This window comes from Aethalodelphis obliquidens, unplaced genomic scaffold (assembly GCF_003676395.1).
Source record: "Aethalodelphis obliquidens isolate GAN/ISIS:26980383/991018 unplaced genomic scaffold, ASM367639v1 scaffold31, whole genome shotgun sequence".
NCBI lineage: Eukaryota > Metazoa > Chordata > Mammalia > Artiodactyla > Delphinidae > Aethalodelphis > Aethalodelphis obliquidens.
Genome location: NW_020837975.1, coordinates 10,941,134 through 10,959,592, shown reverse-complemented (window position 1 = coordinate 10,959,592; position 18,459 = coordinate 10,941,134). Strand labels below are relative to the sequence as shown.

General features: G+C 43.2%; 1 protein-coding gene across 1 annotated transcript in view; it reads right to left on the bottom strand.

Annotated features, from left to right (window-relative positions):
* Positions 1-18,459, bottom strand: part of DNAH8 (dynein axonemal heavy chain 8) — a 330,122-nt gene that overhangs the window by 1,095 nt on the left and 310,568 nt on the right. The window contains exons 89-92 of the mRNA XM_027127141.1: positions 18,188-18,344; positions 14,186-14,338; positions 13,913-14,102; positions 2,175-2,296 (exon numbers count right to left, since the gene is read on the bottom strand). Of these exons, the coding sequence (XP_026982942.1) occupies positions 2,175-2,296; positions 13,913-14,102; positions 14,186-14,338; positions 18,188-18,344 (622 nt within the window). The remainder of the gene's footprint in view (positions 1-2,174; positions 2,297-13,912; positions 14,103-14,185; positions 14,339-18,187; positions 18,345-18,459) is intronic.

The following is an 18,459-nucleotide window of genomic DNA, read 5'->3' as shown; positions in this document are numbered from 1 at the left end:
AGGGCCTCATTTAATCAGGAGACAAGACACACACACACACACACACACACACACACACACACACAGAACAAAATGTAGAAGACATGACTTGAATACCAGCACACGCTTGTTAGAGGGGCTGCCTGATGAATAGCACTGACTGAGGCTAAGTGCAGTGACTTGAGGTGAAAGGTCAGTAAGGGCTGGAATGCTCGGGGACCCTTGTGGAGGAGATGGCCTTGAAGGGTGGGCTGCGTTTGGAAAGATAGAGGAGAAAGGGTGGGCATCCCAGGGAGGAGCAATACTGCAAAGGAAGGCAGGATGAGCAGCAAAGCCCAAGCATTTTATAATATTTAGCAGCAGGTTCAATGGTTATGAAAAATAAGTTAGGGCTTAACTGTGGAAGAGTGTAGATGCCAGACTGAAGAGCGTGAACTTTATTCTGTAGGCAGCGGGGAGCCATAGAACATGTACTCAGGAAGAAAAAAGTCTAAAGGGAATCACGGTGGAGACTCCAATAATCACGTAAGATCATAAGATATACTTATGTAGAAGATGGTGACCAGGTTTCCATTTCCAGTGAGGGTAGGGTAAGGGGAAGTAAACGTAGATTATAATAAAAGAGAGGGAGATTAGCTGCAAAATGTTTTCTGGAATCCCTCATGTGGGCTAACAGTATAAGAACCATACTTTTTGAACCAAACCCTGGAGTACATGATTTGACAGTAAAACCATGGGCAATCCCAGAAAATCAGGACATATGATACCATCATTAAGTCAGTAGGTGACAATTGCCACATGAAAATACAACCACTTAGGCATCATCCAATAGTAAACTGTATCCTTTTAGGCTCCTTTCACTCTAAGAACTTTACAAAGTCGTAGTTAGAAGGTGTTTGGATGGAATAGTCTCTTGCAAAAACTCATGTCCACCTAGAAGCTCAGCATGTGACTATTTGGAAATAGAACCTTTGCAGATGTAATTAGTTAAGGTCATAGTGGACGAGTATATGACTGGAGTTCTTATAAGAAGAGGAGAAGATACACAGAGATACACACAGGGAAGGAGGCCACGTGATGAGGTAAGCAGGGGTTGGAGTGATGCAGCTACAAAGTCAAGGAGCACCAAGGTTTGCCAGCAGCCACCAGAAGCTAGGTGAGGGCCATGGAGCAGATTCTCCCTCAGAGCCTTCAGAAGAAACCAACCTTGCCAATGCCCTGATTTTGGACTTCTGGCCTCCTGAACTCTGAGAAAATAAATTCCTGTTGTTTTAAGTCACCCAGTTTGTGCTACTTTGTTACAACAGCCTTAGGAAACTGATACAGATCTTGGTACCAGGAAACAGGATGCTGCTGTAACAAATACCTGAAAAAGCTGGAAGAATTTTGAAGGCATAGTTGAAAAATCCTATGTTTCCTTGAATCTAGAGATTGTTGGTGGAAATATGGAGGTTAAAGGTGCTTCTTCTGGTGGGATCTCAGACAAAAATAAGGACCATGTTATTGGAAACTGGAAGAATGGTGATCCTTGTTATAAAGTGGCAAAAAGGGCCAGAACTTGGAAATCATCTGGTCCAGCCCCCTGATTGACAACCGAGAGAATAAGGATCAGAGAAAGGGAAGAAGGAACTAAGATTTATTGAATATCTATGTGGGGTCTGGAACCAAGCCTAAATGATCCCACTGAAGTCTCCCAGCTATCTTTATTGAGGTTGAATCATCATCCTCATTTTACAGATGAAGAAGTTGAGGCTCAAAAGAGTTAAAGAACTAGCCCGAGTTCAAAGGGCAGGTAAGTGTCCAAGCAGTGGCTCCCAGGGGTGTCTGCTTATCTTAGAGCGTCTGCCCTTCCCCCACCCAGGTGTCCTTCCACACAGCGTCCTGCAGCTCTTGCCAATTCTGTGAGTACCCCACAGAAGTGGATGGAGACGGGTGGAAAATCCTTTTCAGCAGACACAAGTGTAACTCGTAATTACAAAGAAATGCAGTCTGGGGAGTTCCCAGTGCTTGTCATTCATTCCCACTCTGGCAAATGCTGGAAGTGTTGGCATGGAGGTCTCCAGGTCACAACCGAGGAAACCCTCGCTGCAAAGGCAAAGGACTTAACGGAGACACTTATAGGTCAGTGTTCAGCAGAACTTGAACTTTGAGCCCCAGCTCCAGAACTGTTCCTGCTGTTGCCCATTGGCACCTACCGCAGGGGGTGACATGATCTCCTCCTTGGTCTGCCGCAGAACTTCGTTGTGAATGGTCACGGAGTCCAGGGCCCAGCCTTTGTGGGCGCGGGTCACTTCCTGTCTCATTGCCGTGAGGAAGCCTTAAAAAAAGAGAAAGAAATGATTTTGATGCCTTGGTGCAGTCCACTCTAGAAACAAGAAGGGGGTCATGTTAGTTGCTTGTCCACCTCCAGATGCGTGCCCACCCAAGAGGAGTTGAGATCAGGCCTCAGGGGGGAGATTTCTTTCAGTGTTTTGTTTCAATGAGCTAAATACGCCTTGCCAGCTGACAGCAGGAAAGCAGCACCCTCTCTGCCTCAGACAAGGTCTTGGTTTAAAATTCTCCTGGGATTTCAACCACTCAGGTCTCCTAAGGGTTGTAACCCAGTGCTAGCCTATAGTCTCTGAAGATCCAGTATCTAGGAATAAGACTGAAATGGTCAAATATTCTGAGACCAGCATTCCAATTAAAACTTGAATCAAACCATTATCAGCGTCTTTTTGCTATTATGGAACAATTTCATTTAGTCTAAGGAAATAAGGCATAATGCCAACATAGAAAGCCCGACTTTCAGTTTGATCAAACAAAGCAATCACACTGGAAAGGAAAGCTCCGTGTTTTAATGTGCATAATACAGTTATTTTAAGACAATACATGGTTCTGTATATTGTGGGCTTTCTTTTAACTTAGTATTTGCAAATCGTGCCATTCAATTCAATAAGAGAAGTTTACCTTGTAAAGCAGCATTTGATGTTTAAAAAGTATACCTTAAACTTCAACATGGACTTCAAAATCTTAGGAAAATTTATCTGTGACCTATATATTATATTTTGGCCTCCATGTTAATACTGGAAACCATGAGGCCCTTTACTCATAATCATGAATAGATTTTGGAACCTGTGTGCCCCTACTACTCCTAGATTTGTGAACTCTGAGAACTTTACTGCACAAACCACCACATAAGTGATAATATTTTATCAGGTTTGAATGGGAGTGGAAAGAAGAGGGGAAGTTACAAGGCGTAATGGCAGGCGGTGAGTTAATATCCCTTGGAATTAGAGAGCAAGAATAGGACCCTAGCCTGCTTAGTGAGAAAGTCAAGTTCTCTCCATTCTCAAGCCCCTCCCTCATTATTAAATTAGACACTTGGGGAGGCACTCCTTCATTCATTCATTCATTCATTTGTTAAACCTCTTAGGAGTGGCCACCATGTACCAGGTACTGCTCTAGGTGAGATGCCCACAATGATGAAGAGGCCACCCATGAGCCCTGCATTCAAGGAGCCCAGTCTAGAGGGAACGTAGACATACAACACGACGTCGTTATGAGTAAAGAGGTGAGAACAACGTGGACCACTCGGGAAGACAAGTCAGGGAAGGCTGAATTGAGAAGATGAAGTTGAAGATGAGTCTTGAAAGGATACGTAGGAGTTTTCCAGATGGGACGATTCCAGTTAGAGGAAGAGCACGTGCAAAGGCATGCAGGTCTAGGCTAAAGGTGAGGAAACGATGGCAGATGAGGTTAGAACAAAGGTAGAGGCAGGATTTTTCAGGGTCAGAGTTTGGACCTGGTGACTCTGTGGATGGTGGGAAGCCAGAACAAAGGTAGAGGCAGGATTTTTCAGGGTCAGAGTTTGGACCTGGTGACTCTGTGGATGGTGAGAAGCCAGAACAAAGGTAGAGGCAGGATTTTTCAGGGTCAGAGTTTGGACCTGGTGACTCTGTGGATAGTGGGAAGCCAGAACAAAGGTAGAGGCAGGATTTTTCAGGGTCAGAGTTTGGACCTGGTGACTCTGTGGATGGTGGGAAGCCACTGAATATTTGAAGCAGGCACATAATCTGGTTGTATTTGCATCTGATAAAGTCTACTCAGAGCCCTCACCAAAACAGAATTTGGGTGCTCAAGAAGAACCCTTGCAGTAATTCAAAAGAAAAGTTGGTCAATCAACCAGAGTAGCTGATTGAAGGACTTTTATAAGTGATTCTTATAAGGTCGTAGTTTCATAAAACCAAGAGTGCCAGCAACTGCTGGTCCAGGCCTATCCGTACTCTACGTGTGGAGTCACTTGAGGTGATCTGATCAGTGTGATTATGTTGACTTCCATTTTAAATACTGGGGATCCCATTTTTTAGTAGTTAACATGTTGTGTGTTTGGTAGTCAGGTATATATGACCACAATAATAAAATCCAATTCTCCCTTCTAAGCGACTCTATGAAAATGTCATTTTCATCACTCAACGTTAAGCTTGCATTCATGTGGAGTATCAGACACCCTGTATCCAAGTAGAGTACCTGGAATTAAATTGGCCCTATCTTATGATATTTTAAAATTCATCACTGATCAATGAATCTATCACTACAAGGTCATAATGCACAAGGCATGAATCCTGGTCTTGACCGTCCATCTGTACTAGTTGAATAACTGGATTTTTCTACTATATTTTAAGTTCCAAATAAATTGCAAATTTGACCTCACTCCATATGGCACTCAGGACAACGCCATAGGTGCCAGGGGAGGGATGAGAGGGGTTCTTTCTTATGTAACACACCCGAGACAAAGACTTCAGTCATTGGTGGAGAGCTCTGAAAAACTCTAGTGTGGTTAAGGAGAGACCATCTTCTCTCTTCTCCCTCCTGGGGAATATGCATGATGTTGCCTAGCTGACTTCAACAATAAGCCTCTTAATGTTTAGGAAGCACTCTTGGCATGTCAGTAGATGAAATCTAGAATCCATATTACCTTGAGCTATTAAGAAAGGAAAATGTTAAATAAATAATTTGAGGCCTGAGAGTGGAGGGTAGGAAACTGTTCCATGGGTCATTCCCCCTCAGAACATGAAGATACATTTTTTTTTTTCAAGTCTTGATATTTTTTTTAGCCTCCTAAAAAGAAGAACATGATCTTGCAGAATTCAGACCGTAGTGAATCCACTGAATTGCTCTTTATTGAATTTAAAACATGAATGACCATCTTTCTTGTAGACTGATATCAAGTCTAATGGAATCAAAATCTCTTGTTTTCTGAAGCCTATATAATTTTAAAAGACTATTGATATATTTTTCTTTATAAAAGCCTGAAAAGTGGTACTACTGTCTTGGCATTAATTTAATTTTAATAATTCTTAAAACAAACTTCAGTCGTCAGTGGTGGAAAAGTGATTCAGATGTTCATGTGTTTGACTCAGAAGAGAGAAACAAAAAGTTGGGGAAAGTCCTCAACAAAAGTAACCTATTCTTTATGAGATTTAACCACCCACATGAAAATGGGTGGTTTAACTATTCAAACACCTGAGTAACATGTGGGCTAACTGAAGTGCTTTAAAAATTTTTTTGCCTTCCGACTCATACAGCGTAATGAATTCTTGTCAAGCTTGTTCTTTCAAGAAATACACTTTAGGGACTTCCCTGGTGGTGCAGTGGTTAAGACTCTGCACTCCCAATGCAGGGGGCCTGGGTTCGATCCCTGGCCAGGGAACTAGATCCCACATGCATGCCACAACTAAGAGTTCACATGCCACACCTAAGGAGCCCGCCTGCCACAACTAAGGAGCTGGCGAGCCACAACTAAGGAGCCTGCCTGATGCTACTAAGACCCAGCACAACCAAATAAATAAATAAATAAAACATCTTCCCAGCAATCAATAAAAAACTTTAAAAATTTATATATATATATAAGAAACGCACTTTAAATCTTGGATCATACTTTGGAAACTCAGGTCTAAAATAACACTTGTTATGTCTTAATTCCTATAATAGTCCTGACCCAACATTTTGGCAAACAAATTACTGTTGTTTGACATGTGCAATTAGTCGGCTTGAAGAAAGCCACAGAAGGCTTTTGGTATCAATTCAAACAACGTCTTGGAAGAGATAAAAGAAATAACTAATCAAGAAGGTTGCTCTTCTCAATTTTACAAGGAGTTGGTTGGTATTCTGTAATGATGGTCCTATAGGCAATGCTTTTTTTTTCTTTAATAAATGAACCAGTCCTTATGTAATGGGCTTATGGTTGTTCAGTATTTCCTGTCTTATCAGTTACTAAGCCTCCCGTTAGCATCTTGGAAGATGAGGACAAATGCTGTTCCTGCCATAACTTTATGACAGGCAGTTTTTTTCCCTAAATGAGAGGCAAATGTGGTTCATTGGTAAGTTAAATAAAAGGTCAGAAATCATTAAACAAAGATGGGGATGATCCACCCACTTGAATAAAAATGCCCCAGGGACCCTTCCTGACGGTTTGCTCGATGCTGTAAGGCAGGAATCTTATACTTGGCTGAAAATGAGAAATATCTGGAAAGTCTTTAAAACTCCCGCTTCCCAAGCCATAGCCCGGATCAATAAAATCAGAATCTCTAGAGGTGGGACCAGGCTTCACTACTGTTTTTGTTTTTGTTTTTTTTTGCGGTACGCGGGCCTCTCACTGTTGTGGCCTCTCCTGTTGCGGAGCACAGGCTCCGGACGCGCAGGCTCAGCGGCCATGGCTCATGGGCCCAGCCGCTCCGCGGCATGTGGGATCCTCCCGGACCGGGGCACGAACCTGCCTCCCCTGCATCGACAGGCAGACTCTCAACCACTGCGCCACCAGGGAAGCCCTTCACTCCTGTTTTAAGGCAGGGCTTCTCAAACTTTAATGTTCATACTTATCACCAGGGGAAGAAACACTTACTAAAACACCAGTTCTGATTTGGTAGGTAGGTCGAGGGTAGGTCCTGAGGTTCTGCATTTCTATCAAGCTCCCAGGTGATGGCCGCTCCTGCTGGCTGGTGGACAACATACTGGGTGGCAATGGTCTAAGGCCCAGGTTCCTCACACATTAAAATGACCAAAGGAGCTTTTAAAATTAACTGTAAAGAGTCTAGAGGTCTTATCCCCAGAGGTTCTGATGTTGTTGGTCTGGGGCCCCAGGGATTAGCATGTATTAAAAGCTCCCCAGGTGATTCTACTGTGCAGGCAGGGCTGAGAACCTCTGCTCTGTAAAAGGATCTGTATGACAGGACAGTGAGCGATCACAGACCCGTATTTGTTTTCAGAACAAATTTGACAAGTGGGAAGAGAAATGCCCCATGATACAAGCAAAATATTAGGAAGACTGTCAGTAATACGAGCTGACTCTTTCCAGAGTCCCCTGAGATGCATGTATTCTCTGAAATGTCCTTAATGCAGGACACAGTGGGCTCTGGCAAAACCTGAGTACGAGCCAGAGAGCTCGGGCTAATTCTCTTGGCCGGGTTGGGATCAGCTAACCCCGCCATGTCTCGTGTGCCAAAATGCACTTCCCTGCACTGCTTTACCTTCTCCATCCCTTCTCTGCTACTTTATGCTTCCTCTCCCTCACCTCTCCCCTCCCTCCCAACCTTTCCACTGTTCCCTCTGGAGTGGTTCTGTGGTTAACAGACTCTCCCATATCTTCCACCTCTTCACAGAACATTCGCTCCATCTTCTTGCCCTTAGTGGAACCTGTCAACTCTGAAGACACTGTCCTCCCCATTTGTCCCTCCACCTTTGATGAAAACCTTGGCAGCTTTAACAACCACACCCTCTGGCCCCATGCTCCTCCCCTCACTGTCCCTGCCAAGTGCCCACCTGCCCCCACTCACTGAGCCTCCTGCCACCTTCTGGGTCTCTTCAGTATCCCACTCAGCATCCTGACCTCTCAGTTCCTTGACCTCATCATTTCTGAAGACCTTCTCCTCAACTCCACCCCCTTCTCTTCACTTGCCCAGCAAACCCCCAGTGCTAAATGAATCCAAATGTCCTCCTTCTTATACTTATTCCAGGCTGCTGAACAATACTGAGACCATCACACAGTTGCCACCACGGTGTAGCCATCACCAGCCTCGACGGGATAGTCAAAGCCACTGAGGAATACTTTCCTTAACCCTCTTCCTCAAATTTCTGCCACTCTGTGTAAACCTCTCCTCTAACACCTTCTTGCTCCTGAGGTCACTTTGCCTCCTTAGTCAGAGAGAAAATAGAAATCATCAGATGGGAATTCTCTCAACTTCTTGCCACCAAACCAACAAACTCACTTGCATTCCTTCCTTGTTATCCTTATCACAATGAGTGAGGTGTCCCTCCTCCTGCTTGGAGTGCATCTCTCCACTTGGGAGCCATCCCCTCCTGCCTCTTTTACCCCTCTCTTGTATCCTTGTTCTCTCTCTCTCTCCTGGCTCCTTCCCACCAGTATTTGAATGGGCTCAAGCCTGTCCTGTCATTACAAGAAGAAGGAAGAAAATGTTTTCTTCTTACAGCTGCTCCTCTAACTTGCTTCTCCTCTTCCAAGCCAAATTTCTTGAGAGAATTACCCATGTTGTCCGTCCTCATTCTCTGTCTCTCCACTTCCTGGTCTCTCACTCACCCTGCCATCTCATTCCTCCACCTCCCCACCCACTCCACTGAGACTTCTCTTGACAGTAGTCTCCTTGCTGATGAAGCCATCTGACCCCTTTTGGCCCTATCTTACTTGACCTCTGGCAGCATCTGTCCTTCCTTCCTCCCCTCCCCTCTCATCTTCCACCACACTATGCATTCCTGGTTTGCCTCTTTCAAGCTGTTAGGATGTTAGGGGACTCGCTACAAGGGTCAGGGTGATCTGGAGGGTGGTGATGCACAAGCAAATATAGCAGAATCCTGGTGAGGATGGTTTGGGAGGAAGATGAACAGATGGTGGTACTGGTGAGGTTCACAGGAGGATGGGATATTCTATGATGGCAGTTGGAAGTAAGAATCAGAAGCTAACACTGGGACTTTCGATGAATCGGTCCGTAAGTAGAGACGAATAGTTGCATCTATGCAAATGGCTGAGGTCATTAGTGAAGGGACCAGGGCCAAGGGCAGAACTTGCCTGAGAAGAGGCCACAAAGTGGGCTGAGAAGCAACCCCCTGAGAGGTAGGAGGAGAACTGAGGAAGGTGATGGATGGAAACCAAGGTATGAAGTGAAGTTAGCAGGAAAGTCACTAGATTTGGTGGCCTTGGAGACAGCAGTTTCAGTATAGTGATGAAACCGGCCAGATTACAAGGGCCTAGAGGATTAGTAAGGAAGGTAACCGTGGGCAGAGACCAGAATTACAAGGGATGTGGTTGAGACTGAAGCCAGTGCATCTAAGTGTCTCCCCCACAAAGGCAAGAAGGATGGGTTGTTATTCACTTGGAGGCATTTCTCAGGTGTCAACAGTCCTTCTCTGATTCTGGGATTCGGGGTCAGGGTAGTGAGTGCTATCACCCAAATTGAGGTTTGGAGGCCTGAGAGGTTCCTTCAGACATTAGGGGCAGCTCTGGTTTGGCAAACAGCAGCTCGGGTACACGCTTAGGATTGTTACAAGATTAGAAGAAATCCCCAGACCCTTCCAATGCTAAAGTTCTATTAATAACCCTGGTGCACTCTTCTGCCCAACAAACATCATGCTTTTATCACTACCCTCAAGGCAAGCATTCAGAAATCGCTGGTAGCTGCCGACGTTGCCCTGAAAACAAACACACAGGCAAGAGGTTGTAGGTGGTTTTTACAAGAACAAAAGATAACAGGACAAAAATTATCCATCTCCTTGCTTCAGTAAAATCTCCTCTAACTGAAAATCTTGATTTGTAGTAGTGAGTACTAAGCTGTCGCTGATTTCTGCTGCAACAGACGGGCGTGGCCGGTCAAGACACTGAGGAACAAAACAAGAAAAACTAGCACAGTCTGGCATCCGAATGGCATCACGCTCCAGATTGAGTTAAACATTTGGAAAACAATGACATTGCACCGTTCACCCTCACGTCGAGGTGTGAGACCTCGAGAGCACGTCCAGCCTCTGCCGCCCTTTCCTTAGCAGCGCCTGCGAGTCATGCCGCACATCGAACGGCAAAGCGAGGCTATCGATGAAGAGGTTCTGGAAGTGGAACGCAGGCAATCCCCTGGCTTGAAGTCAGGCTCATGACCACTCATAATCTTTAAGTTTAAACACATCCCTACCTATGACACACACACACACACACACACACACACACACACACACACACACAAATCAGAATCTCAATCACGTGTGCATGACGCTCTGAAAAGGTACACCTGTGGGAACAAGCGACCACAGAAATCCTTTGAAAACCCTGAGCAGCACAGTCTTAAACAATAGGTGAGTGTGTGTGCCAGTGACTGCTGGGAAGCCCCAGTGGAACACAAAGGTTCTACTGGGCCTGAGTAATCTGCTGGGAGGCAAATCCATGCACTGCCCAAAGCTGTGTCATTGAACAGATGTCACAGGGTCATGGGTACAGGGAGCTTGACCACTTTAATAATCAAATCTAATTGCCACCTGATTGAGCTCATCCTTTGCTACAGAAATGATTGTGAAGGGGGCTGAACGTACCAGATTAGTTCCAGGGTGGCTGGCTGACTCGGCCTCTTCAGTATGACAAAATATCAGGCTACCATAAGGGGACGGAGCAGCGTGAGCTCAGACACAGACTAGGGGGCAACCAGGGCCTGTCACCTGTCCCTGCGGCGGTGTGCGCCTCAAAGTGACTTAGGCTTGGGGGGCACTCACCGGAGGCATGATGGGAAACACACATCAGGTTGTATCAGATGCCACATTAACATTATAGGAACACAAAACAAATGGTCATAGGTGAAAAAAACATTTTCAAGTGTTTTAAAGTCTAGGTAATTTTGACTAGACATATTTGTGATGAAACTATGACCTCTTTTCAAACTGCACTGTGTTTTACTTAAACGTGGTTTTTAAAACATTAAATAATTTATTTAAATGTTTTGAGCCAAAAAATAATTATTTCATTGAAGGGGACTGGATTAGAAGATATAAAACCCAGGAGACACCTCATATTGAGAAATCAATCACAGGTGTCAAAAGGTGATCAGAGAGGCTTGCTGTAATCTCTATGCTTTCCAGATTTGGCCAGGTGATATGGAACAGAAAGTGATTTGTCTCTCATGTCAAGAGAAGGAAAAGGAAGCAGAGAAATGATTAGTATGTAGGGAAAGTTGACCTCCACTCTTCTGTGCTACAAACAGAAAGCAATCACAGATAAGGGTATGTGTCTGGATGCTCGCGTGTAAAGGTAGGATGCTTGAATAAGTCCAAGACTTTCTGGGACATGGAGAGCCATGAGAGAAAGAATCAAAGCTCAGTTTAAAAACAGAAATGAAGAAAAAAAAAAAAAAACGAGAAAGGATTAGTATTATTACAAGTAAAGACAAATAAGAAAACTGATTTGTATTTATATTTCTTTAAATGTTGCTCTGGTTTGTAGTATATCTTAAGAAATAGTAACAAAGATTAGTTCATATTAATACTTTGCTATTGAAAGTCACATTTCTAATGGGACAAAGCAATCACTCAAAGAGATTGTGTGCTGTGATATACGACTTAGCTATGTCTATGGAAAGCCAGGGACGAACCAACCCCACTCCCTTGGCTTCTAAATATCAAAACTACACTTCATGTTCTCACTTTTTAAAAATATCACTGATCCTCACCCCTTTGCCAAACCCCAAGTCTGCCAACACACCTCCCCACCTGGATGTCCCACCAGCACAAGCTGACAAATCCAGAGCTCCCTGCCCTTCCTCCCAGCTGGCCCCTCTACCAGTGCTCCCTGTCTTGTACCTGGCCTTCGGCCTCAGCCACTGCCAGTCCCTGCTCTCTCAAAGGTCCCCATTTAATCACTCCATCAAATCTGCCTCCTTCTCTGCACCTGGTTAAGGTCTCAGGCTCTCTCCCCTGGATCCGGTAAAAGCCTCAGTGCTGTGGACATCCTTCTTTCAGTCGACAGTCTGCCTCCACCTGGGGTTATCTTGTGATCTTTGGTGACTTGCTGTTGCCTTTATGATGCAGCCCAAACTCCCCTGGAAGACTTCACACCCCAGCCTCACTCCCCAACACCCCTGCTCCTGCTTCCCAAGCTTGGGCCGCATTGGGCTTCTCTCCCTGGACATGCCTTGTCTCTGCTCTGGCCTCTGCCTGGGATGCTCTTGTCTCCAGTCCCCGCCTCTGCAAACTCTGCTCACTGCCTCCCGTGTGAAGCTCTTCTCAAGCTTTGCCTTGGCAGAATTGATCTTTCTCTCCTCTGTGCTAGTGTGGTGCTTCGTCCTCACTGGGTGGAGCATTTATCAAATTATGTTGAAGTTGCTAATATTTCTGTCCTACCAACCAGATTATGGACTCCTTTAGGGCAAGAATTAGGTCTCAAATCTCTCTCTATTGAAAGCACCTAGCAGAGGGGCTGGCAAATGAAAGATGGTTGAACAATCCTAGTTAAGTTAAATACTATTTCTTCAGACTCCCAAGCCAGGAATTCCCTGGTGACAACTTACTCAAATTGAGGGTTGGTAAGGAGGAAAGAGACTCATAAGTAGACACACAAAACCTGAGAACCATAATAAAAAAATTTCCTCCCAAAATTCAATGGAAATTCTGGGAGAAAAAGATAAGTGAAATCTGGGGGCTGTCCTTCACAAATCTAAATTCTTTCAACATAACAATGTACCATGTATAATTTAAGTTCATAAAAACCACCATGGTTAGTGTTTTAAATTTAGAAAATGTTAAGGCATTTGAAAATGCATGAAGTGAATGAATGTATGTGCCCAGAGGACAAATAAATGTCTACTATTTATTGAAGTATTGTTTATACAAAGAAAAGTGCACAAATCATAAGTACACAGCTCCAGGAATTTTCACCAAGGGAATACAGCCCTGTAAACAAGATCCAGTTCAAGAAGCAGAACATTTCCAAACACCCAAAAGCCCCCTAGTGCTGTTTTGCAATCACTGCCCTCTCCCACAAGGGGAACCATTATTCTTACTTTTAAGATCTGTTTTGCCTGTTTCGATTCCTTGTATAAATGGAATCATACAATATGCATACATTACAATGTATACCTATGTGAACACTGTATACATACTTACAATGTGTTCCGTTTGACTTCCTTCACTTAATATTATTTTATGAGATTCAACCATACTGCTGTGAGTAACAATAATACACCCAAAATCTGTGTGAATGCTTCTTAAATTGTATAACTAATGGAGCTATAAGGTGCTGAACTGTAAGGACCCCAGCATCTCTTCATTCTAGCCAAGAATTACTTAAAAAAACTTTCCATGTTGTAGTAAGGCCCAAAATTGTCACGTTTCTAAACTTTTATGAACTCTATGAGATCTAGTCAGAAACTTATTCAGTAAATATTTCTAGAATGGAATGAAGGAATACATGCAGTGGAATCACAAAGCACTTTTTCAGGGGAGAAAAAAAAAAGCTGAGCAGGGACAGACTCCAGAAGTTCACTGAATAAAACTTTTGCCGCATGATCACTTTTAAATCAGTCTCATTTTCTGAACTCTAGGCACATTTTTTTGCATATTTTGGTGCTTCGTTTTTGTCATTTTCATAAACATTTAAAAACAGGTTTGAACAAAACTCTTCCACTATTTCACATTGTCCTAACCACGAACTTGCTTGCTGAAGTGGGTGAGAAAAAAAAAAAAGGAGTTTTGCCCCCATCTTGTGGAAGCAATATGGCAGGAAGAATTTCAGACTGAATTTGTAAAACAAATATAGCAGAATCATCTGTTGGCCTCCAATTATGAAAGCACAGGTCCAGCATGCAGCAAGCTGTACCTCTGTGTTGTTTTGTATAACATACATTTATCACACAGTGCCACTATACAACTATCCACAACTTCCAAGTTTGCCTACTCTCCTATGAGCACCTACCTTGGGGATTAAAGAAACCGGTCATCCAAAACACACTGGGCCTCCCTTCAAATATCCAGGTGGAAAACTGAGCATTTCTTTCCAAAAGTTCAGTAAACCAGAAGCCCAGTGTGGATGAATCCCAGGACACTCTTTTCCAGATCTGAGGTATACGAGCATCGTACATATTGTCCAGAGCATCTCTCAAGTTCTGGAAAAGAGGAAAAGTTAAAATCTGAGGAAAAGAAAAACCAACAAAAGAGGGAAACGACTATTGAGACAATAATAGCTCACCTCACTCATAATGATAGTTCCTTCAATGGCCAATTTTAGATCACTCAGGCTACTGCGAAGTATTGAGATGACTTTTTGCATTCTGTCAATTTCTTGTCTGAGAAATATGTTCATTGAATTAAGATGTCCCATCTTCATCAAACGAGCTTTCACCTAACGCAAAGCATGCAACACAATGACAGAGAGTTTTAAAAAACCATCTGCCACTTCTTTTCCAATGACCTCTCCTTTCTCTATTCCTTTTCTTCCTCTGGATGTATCTCTACAAGCCCAAATGAACTCTAAAATATCTCTTGTAGCACCAAATTTGCCATTAAATCCCCCATTTTCTGGGCTTCAGAAACTACTGTTCAACTAAAATGATTTTTATTTCCTACTGATTGTACTTAGTTGATAATTGGAAATGTACTATGAAAAGCTGAAATAAACTTGTACCATTTTCCCCTTTCAAATGATTAAGTACTAAGTGTCAATTAAATATTCTTTTGCAATCTAACCTTTATAAGAGCACAGTCTGGAATACCTTTTTTTCATAGTGCCTGCAGAATTGTTATCAGAAATGTCACAGACAGTTAATATAGCCCAAATCTGTACAGAGCAGTTACCAATAACTATGACTGGCTGCAGGTTCCTAAGGTCACTATTGCCCTGGCTAGGGTGACTAAGGAGAGTCTTTCCTAATCTAATCAATGAAAATATTTGACTTTGTGGGAGGGCCATCAAGCACCTGTTCCTTCTTGTATATAATTTATTGGCCATTTTGAAGAGATCAATATAAAATCATCTGGTTGTGGGAACAATACAATATAACAATTATTTGGAAATAAGCCAGTATATATACACATTTCAATTTAGTGACATATGCCCGAGAAAAGATTGACTACGAATATTGGCAAGAACTCATAAAGAGATCTGAACTTTCTGCTGGCCACAGTCGAAGAGATGCCAGGATAGGAGGGGTAAGAATAGACACATGGAGTGGGAGAAAATTTGGAGTGAGGTACCAGTCCACACAATCACCAGAAAGCCAGTAAACTGTAGCATTCTCTGCTGGAGATGCCCACTACCTCTTCTTTTTTATTTTTTATTTATTTTTTTATTTTTTGTGGTACGCGGGCCTCTCGCTGTTGTGGCCTCTCCCGCTGCGGAGCACAGGCTCCGGCCGCGCAGGCTCAGCGGCCATGGCTCACGGGCCCAGCCGCTCCGCGGCATGTGGGATCTTCCCGGACCCGGGCACCCACTGCCTCTTCTTGAGTCATGGAATATTAGAGACAGATGGGCTTCAGGCTCATCTGGACCATGCTCCTCATTTTACAGAACAGGTTTTCTGGCATGGTGCTGATGTTTCCTACTCAGCAACGAACACCTCTGCTTAACTGCAGCTGGGCAACTTCTAGTATGTGAGGGATGAGAGGGAAGCAGTGATGTAAAACTGAACACCTGGATGGGACTACCTGCGCAGGTAGAGCAAATGATCTTGAAATCCCAGTCAAACATGCCAGTGGAGGGCCCTAACTCAGTCTGCCATACCAACCTTCAGGTATTCACCTAAATTCCTGGTTCTAGAACTTACATTTTTGCAGGCTCCGCTGCCCTCTTCTCATCTTGAGCCCCTCAGCCTCCAGTGGCTAAAGAGCCTATGTAGCATTCTCTTTAAATCAGGACTGCTTTGTGGAAATTCACACTTTAAGGAAAAGGGAAATTATGGAAATGCTTTTGCAGCCGGCATTAGAAATTAAGCCCTGGTGTTGGCTACACTATCAAATCAATAGCCCGGGTAGCTTTTAGTGTGCTAACAGCCCCAAACAAATCCCCTTGCCCTACTTAGGGTTTTAAAAGAGAGGCTTCCCTTGCAATAGACACATGCTTAATGTGTCTTAAAACTTAGGCTCTAGAAAATCTAACTTTAGCACTGATTTTACTTGCTTATTGTTCCAGCCTAAAACTGTCTTTCTGTTAATGAGTGAAAGATCTGCTGTAGTCTTATTTAGAATTTTTGTTATGTTTCTGAAACCAGGTAGTCTTTTCTACACGAATGTTTTTAAGTCAATAGTATAATTACATTTCAGTTAACTAAATTCACTCTACAGCCACATTTTTCAAAACACATCTCTTCTGTAAAATAAAGGACACTAAAAAGTAAGTGAGCCTGGAAGAGGAAGCTGTTTTAGATGTCTCTTGGTACAAACTCCCTCCCATCTAGCAATCCGTTTAGGGACATCCCTCACTCAGTGCCTGCTGGGATGTTGCCGGAACAGAGATCTTGGTGAAGTGGCCCCGACTAACCCTGAACAGCTCAAATTACCCCAAGGGTCTTGAAATCCTCTTCTGGTAATACCAACCTGCGGTCTAGTCATACAGAGCAAATTTTATCTCGCTTTCACATGCCGGTTTTTAAAATCTGTGAAGACAGGTATTATGCCTCATCTGTCTTCTGAAGATCATTTACAATGAACCACAGAAAGTATGTGCTTATAATACCTATCCATTTAAAAAATATTTTCTCCCCTGACTATAAACATCTCTATGTGAAGTCATTGATTTCGGTATCTTAGCCAAATCCTTGGTACCCATCTACACAACGGAAGCAAAAATTGTTTTAAGAAGCAAGAAAACATTTTTTATTGTTGGGGGCACTCACTGCAGGCGGGAGGGCTGTAGCCCAGGTAGCCTCCGGGCTCCCAACTGATAAGTGCATTTCTCCCAGACTTGGGGATGCAGGACAGGGTAGACACAGGACCATAGTCATACCTGCATTAGGACATCAGCCTCTCACTTTTTGGTTGAAAAGCTAAACTTGCCTCAGCCCAGCCTAAGGCTCAGGTGAAGCTCTAACCCTCAGCAGTGAGGGGTGGAAGCTGAGAACAGGAGAGAGGAAGCCCTGGATGGCCAGAGGGCACGACCCTGTTTTTCTTGCGGGAAGAAGGATGATGTATTACAGAACTTTCAGACCGTCCAGAAATTTTACCACAATTAAAGATTTATTTAGATGAGTTCTCAAAGTGCGGTCTGGGACCCCTGAAGGCCCCCAAGTTCCTTTTAGGCAGGTCCACAAAGTTGAATTTTTTTCATAGTAATACTACGACATTATTTGACTTTTTATTCTCCTTCTCTGGGGAGTGTACAGTGGAGTTTACCAGAGGCTACATGACCTGTAATACCACAACAGACTGGATGGAGAAGCAGATATGAGGATCCAGCTGTCTTCTATTAAACCAGACATTAAAGAGATTTGCAAAAATGTAAAACAATCCCACTTTTCTCTTTGAATGTTTTTGTTTTGGAAAATATATTTATTTTTAAAATATAAATGTTATGCTAACATGTGATGGGTTTATTAATGTTATTTCACAATAAATTAATAAATATTTTTGAAAATTTTTAGTTTACATTTCTGATATGTTAAATACCAGTAGTTATAATCCATATAAACAAGAGCTACTTGGGGTCCTCAATCATTTCGTAGAGGGGTCTTGAGATAAAAAAAATTTTTTGAGAAAAACTGATGTTGATTAATAAGCAAACATCTGGGAGGTTCAAGAAGTAGAAACTTATTGCCATCCAAACTGGGTAGTGAATTCATTTAAATGGCTTGCTTTCCTATTACCTGGCTGAGTGGATTGACAGAATGAAAAGTATGTAGGGCAAGAGACAGAAAAAAGGGCTAAATTTAAATAATGGACAAAGCAGGCTTGGGTAAGAGAGGTGGGGAGAGATTCCCAGTCCAGAGGATTAAGATATCTGGAGACCCAAAGACAGAGGAACCCAAAGATTGGGAAAGGGTACAGAAAAGGCAATTGAGAGAGAAAGTGGAGTAGAAAAGTGCAGATTGTAATTTTGCAAGATGCTTGAGCAAGGGTAAGAGAGAGAAGACCAAAAGGTAAAAAAGAAGAATTGAGCAGAGGGAGGAAGGGACTGACTGAAACATACCGTCCCAGGACTGTGCTCAGCCTTGTGGAACCCAAAGACAGCCCTGTGCATCAGGCGGAAAGGGTATCTCACCTCATGTGGAATGTAATCAGGAGGCAGCTTGCTCAGCATATCTTCGGATAACCTATAAACAATGGCTTCCCGGGTCTCTCCCATGCCACCTCCACTCTCTTTGGGTTGAATGTTGGTAATTGTTTCAAGAACAGCAGAAGCAGTGTTACTCTGATACCTGACAAAAAGAACTGAACTGTTCAGAATGTGGCATGGAAACATATCTTCAGAGATAATTATCAACGTGAAAATTAAATTATGAATAACTTAAATCAAATCCAGCCAAAAAAGGG